Below are 5,244 nucleotides of genomic sequence, written 5' to 3' on the forward strand. Positions count from 1 at the left end.
ATCAGAAACAGGCTCCAGGCTCCGAGCCATCAGCCCAGAGCCTGACGTGGGGCTCGAACTCACAGACCGCGAGATCGTGACCTGGCTGAAGTCGGACGCTTAACCGACTGCGCCACCCAGGCGCCCCCAACTCTTGATTTTGGTTCAGGTCATGATCTCACGGTTCACAAGTGTGAACCCCACATCAGTCTCTGTGCTGACTGTATGGATCCTGCTTGGGATTCTCTCTCTCTCCCTCTCTCTTTGCCCCTCCTGTACTTTCTCTCTCTCTCTTTCTCTCTCTCTCAAAATAAGTAAAATAAACTTAAAAAAAAAAAAAAAAAGAGGAGAAAGAGAATCCCAAGAAGGCTCCATGCTAACACTGTGGAGCCTGATGTGGGGCTAGAGCCCACAAACCATGAGATCATGACCTGAGCCGAAATCAAGTCAGATGCTCAACTGACTGAGCCATCCAGGCACCCCTGGCGTTTGTTTTGTTTTGTTTTTTAATATTTATTTTTGAGAGAGAGAGACCCAGCGTGAGCAGGGTAGGGGCAGAGAGAGGGGGACATAGAATCTGAAGCAGGCTCCAGGCTCCAAGCTGTCAACACAGAGCTTGACACGAGGCTCAAACCCACAAACTGTGAGATTATGACCACAGCCAAAGTCAGATGCTTAACCGACTGAGCCACCCAGGCACCCCTGATTTTTTTTTTTTTAGTCATGATATTTGTCCTGTAGCTTCCCATCACTAGTGACTTCATATGCTTTCAACCTCAGCAAGAGAGGTTTCAAGTGTATGAGTTCTTGTGTGTCCAGTTGTCTGTCTTGAATCAGGAATATTTGTGGGTTTCTGAGTCTCCTACTGAGTTGGAGAAAAAATGTAGTGTATGGGTAAGAACATGGGCTTTGCTGTCACACTTATTGGCCTGAAATCCCAGCTCTCCCATGTAAGTAGCTTTATGACCCTGGGAGTTACTCATAACCCTGGTTTCTTTACTTTTTATTTTTATATTTTTAAAGATTTTATTTTTTTTTCAACGTTTTTTTTTTTTTTTTTTTTAATTTATTTTTGGGACAGAGAGAGACAGAGCATGAACGGGGGAGGGGCAGAGAGAGAGGGAGACACAGAATCGGAAACAGGCTCCAGGCTCCGAGCCATCAGCCCAGAGCCTGACGCGGGGCTCGAACTCACGGACCGCGAGATCGTGACCTGGCTGAAGTCGGACGCTTAACCGACTGCGCCACCCAGGCGCCCCTTAGAAACATCACAATCTAGCCTTTGGTGATTTTCTTTTCTATTTCCCATTTTGTCTATCGATCATTTGTACTATTTCTTGAATAAATTTTCTGAAATGTGGGATATATGTGCTTTTTGTTCTCAGAGTCTTTGCAGATAAATTATTTTTCCTTATTTCCTTATTTGAATTTTGAAGTTTTTAAGTAAGGAGGAAGAGTTAGACATATGTAATCAAGTAACATTCTTTTCCAGAAATTTGTCATTTGTTTCTTGGCTTCTTTTACATCACAGTCATGGTTTTAATTCTCATCCGCTGATTGTAAATAAAACAAACAAGAAACAGGGTCGCCTTGGTGGGTCAGTTGGTTAAGCATCCGACTTCGGCTCAGGTCATGATCTCACAGTTCATGAGTTCAGGCCCCACATTGGGCTCCCTGCTGTCAGCACAGAACCCACTTTGGATCCTCACTCTCCGTCTATCTCTGCCCCTCCCCACTCATGCACATGCTCTCTCTCTCTTCCTCTAAACATAAATACACTTTTTTTTAAAACAATAAAACAAGAAACACAAACCTGAGTCCCTTTGATGCTTAACTGTTGATTCTGTCCTTGGCCCTTTACCCACTATGTATGTTCTCTACGTTCTCTACAACTATTCCTATCCTTCAGCCATGGATTCAGCTCTCAATTTTAGGTTGATGGCTAATTCTCATGTTTTGTCATACCTCTAACTGCATAGTAGACCTTTCCATCTGGAAGTTCTATAGACATTTCAAATTTTGCACTTTCAAATTTTCATACCTCTGCTCATTCCTCCTGCCTTATTTCTCTTCTGTCCCCACTTTCTCCATGTTCCTTTTCTCACTAGATCACACAATCACTTGGACAGGTTCTAAGATAGTTACCTGTAAGTCATGTGTAATTCTTTCAATTCTGTCACAGATTCAGTACAAATCTGTGACCACCATCTTCAGTTTCATGCATAATAGATAATGAATGCTTAAGTTTGCTGACTCAATAATTAACACCTTACAGGATATTTCTACTGTGGGTTTTTCCCCCTCACAGTGTAATACAAAATTAGGTAAATATGAAGCCTTAATATACAGTTGTAATGAACTCTGATCCCTGGATACTAGCTACATGAGTTCTTACATATTTTGACCACTGCATCTAATTTTGATGACTTCATATTAATTAGGATTGTGCGTTTACAGGAAACAGTGACGTTTAAGGATGTGGCTGTGGACCTCACCCAGGAGGAATGGCAGCAGCTGAAACCTGCTCAGAGGAACTTGTACCGGGATGTGATGCTAGAGAACTACAGCAACCTAGTCACAGTAGGTAAGGGTAGCTTTGCAATTTTACATAGAATTCCTTCCCATTTTTGAAATGTATGAAGATTTTAACTTGCCTTTTCTTCACATGATTGTATGTATTCATCTGCAGGGTGAAGCCTAATTACTTTGTCTCACTGTGGAAATTCCTTTCTCCTTATCCTTCACAGACCCTCAAGCCCCTAAGACTCAGCCCAAGGTGTGGATAGTTGTCTCCAGCATTAACATGCAAGTCCTTTGCTATTTCCTGTAATAGGTTATCAAGTCACCAAACCAGATGTGATCTTCAAGTTGGAACAGGAAGAGGATCCATGGGTGGTAGAGGAAGAAATGCTTGGGAGGCACTGTCCAGGTGAGTAAGTAAAAAAGCAGCTCTGAATGAGAAAGCCACACAACAATTGTTCATGGGGTTGACACCATTTCACGTTTTCCAAGATTTTTTTTTTTCTTTAAGTTTATTTATTCTGAGGGGGAGAGAGAGAGGGTGAGAGAATCCCAAGCAGGCTTCACACTGACAGTGCATAGCTTGATGCAGGGCTCTAACTCATGAATCATGAGATCATGACTTACCTGAAGTCAGACATTTAACCAACTGAGCCACCCAGGTGCCCCCCTTTGGCTAATTTTATACATTTCCTGCTCCAGATGTTGAAATAGCAATTTCTCTAGAAATGCCTGCTTCCTTTAGTGGGAAATGATTTGGAGACCAAAATCCGGGCACAGTGCTTGCTCATTGCTTCTAGAGCTGGACAAAGCCAGGAAAAATACACTTTTTAGATAGAAAAAATGTATGTGTTTATACTGATACATCCAATTCGAATTAAGGAGTATAGGGTTGTTACTTACCTTTTTTGTTTTGTTTTTGTATCTTTTATACTGAAAATATTGGCTCCTTATTGCATTAAAATATTTATTTGCTTAATCCATATATATTTCTCAACCTTGGCACTGCTGACATTTTGGCTAGATAATTCTTTGCTGTAGGGGACTATCCTATACATTGTAGGATGTTTATGTAGGGTATAGAATGTTTAGCACCCTCTGTGGCCCTCTACTTATTAGGTGCTAGGAGCACCAATCCCCTTTCTCACCACTCCCCCAGTCATGACAGCCAAAAATGTCTCCAGACCTTCCAGATACTGCCAAATGTCTCTTGAGGCCCCAAACTGATCTAATATATATATATATTACATATTACATATGTATATATATATATGTATATATGTATATATATGTAATATATATATTACATATATATATTACATATTACATATATTACATATATTACATATTATATATATTGTATATAATATTATATACAATATATATTAACAATAATACCATTATTACTAATGATTAAAAGACTACTAAATGTAGTTTAAGACTTCTTTGGTTGTATTTTTTTCTCGTTTATGATATAGTCAAACTACTGTGTTTAAAAAGTCATTTTAAAGGGACTAAGTGGCCCTAACTTGTATGTAGGTTTACTTGTTTCCATTTGTTTTCAATTTTTAAGAGTTATTTTTTCCTCTTTCTTTAGATTTAATTTTTTTAATTATGTAAAAATTTACATGATTCCAGTGTCAAAGCTATAAAACAAATCAGAGATGTCATGCTTCTTTCTATTCAGGATATATAAGTGAAAATAAATCAATGTGCAGAACAGCATTTAGAATATGCTACTTTTTTTATAAAAAAGAGTGGCGGAGGCACGTGTGTTAGATATGTGTTACATGTATGTATGTGTATATACATATATGTTTAGTATATGTATAAATTAAAAGAATATAGGAATAACCTCAAAACTAATAAAAATGCTTACCTGTCAGGCAAGGGAGGAATCAGTGTTTCAGGGATAGGGTGGAATCTAGTCTTTTCTGAATATGCTGCTATTTGGTAATTTCCAATTATTATCAACTTGATATTAATGAAAGATGAGGTTTAGTACTCTTGCACCACCACTACCACTTCCCCTTTCCTTTTTCTCTGGATATAGATATATCACAATTTTTGGCTAACTTGATTTTCACTGCTTACTTTGTTCTTTTAGGTGATATATTGTTACTACTGAGCCAAGAAATGACTATTAATTACATATCCTTATATAAATTGCTGTCATTCCTAGGGTTACTATTTGCCCAATTTTTCTGTTTGCTTTGTTTTCTATATATTTTCTATATATATTTTTTCTATATATTATATATATATTTTAATGAGACTCTCAAATCCTTGTTTAAGTAGGGAATCAATCAGTGTCATTAGTTTTTCTTATTTTGATGCATCAAAGGATAAAAAGGAAATTCCAAAAATTCTTGTAGCTAACAAATTTTTGATGCTTTTTGAGTAGGAGACTGTTGGATTAGAACCTAGGAGTTTTTTGTGGAGTTCCAAATGGCAATTATAGAATTCCAGTTGTGTGGGTCTTTTATTTTTAATCTTCTCATCTGCTACCTGGACGTAGATGCCAGCATTCATGAGGGACAAGCAACAGAAAAGGATTGGAGGGGCGCCTAGGTGTCTCAGTCATTAAAGTGTCTGACTTCAGCTCAGGTCATGATCTCATGGTTCGTGGGTTTGAGCCCCATGTCAGGCTTTGTGCTGACAGCTCAGAGGCTGGAGCTTGCTTCAGATTCTGTGTCTCCCTCTTTCTCTGACCCTGCTCTGCTTGTGCTCTCTCAAAAATAAAGT

General features: G+C 38.6%; 1 protein-coding gene across 5 annotated transcripts in view; it reads left to right on the forward strand.

Moving 5' to 3' along the window:
- LOC125915979 (zinc finger protein 568) overlaps window positions 1-5,244 on the forward strand; it is a 158,324-nt gene that overhangs the window by 102,323 nt on the left and 50,757 nt on the right. For all 5 annotated transcript variants that reach the window (XM_049622104.1, XM_049622097.1, XM_049622098.1 and 2 more), the window contains 2 exons: window positions 2,437-2,563; window positions 2,813-2,908. In XM_049622104.1, coding sequence (XP_049478061.1) covers window positions 2,437-2,563; window positions 2,813-2,908 — 223 coding nt within the window. The remainder of the gene's footprint in view (window positions 1-2,436; window positions 2,564-2,812; window positions 2,909-5,244) is intronic.

This window comes from Panthera uncia, assembly GCF_023721935.1.
Source record: "Panthera uncia isolate 11264 chromosome E2 unlocalized genomic scaffold, Puncia_PCG_1.0 HiC_scaffold_19, whole genome shotgun sequence".
NCBI classification, from domain to species: Eukaryota; Metazoa; Chordata; class Mammalia; order Carnivora; family Felidae; genus Panthera; species Panthera uncia.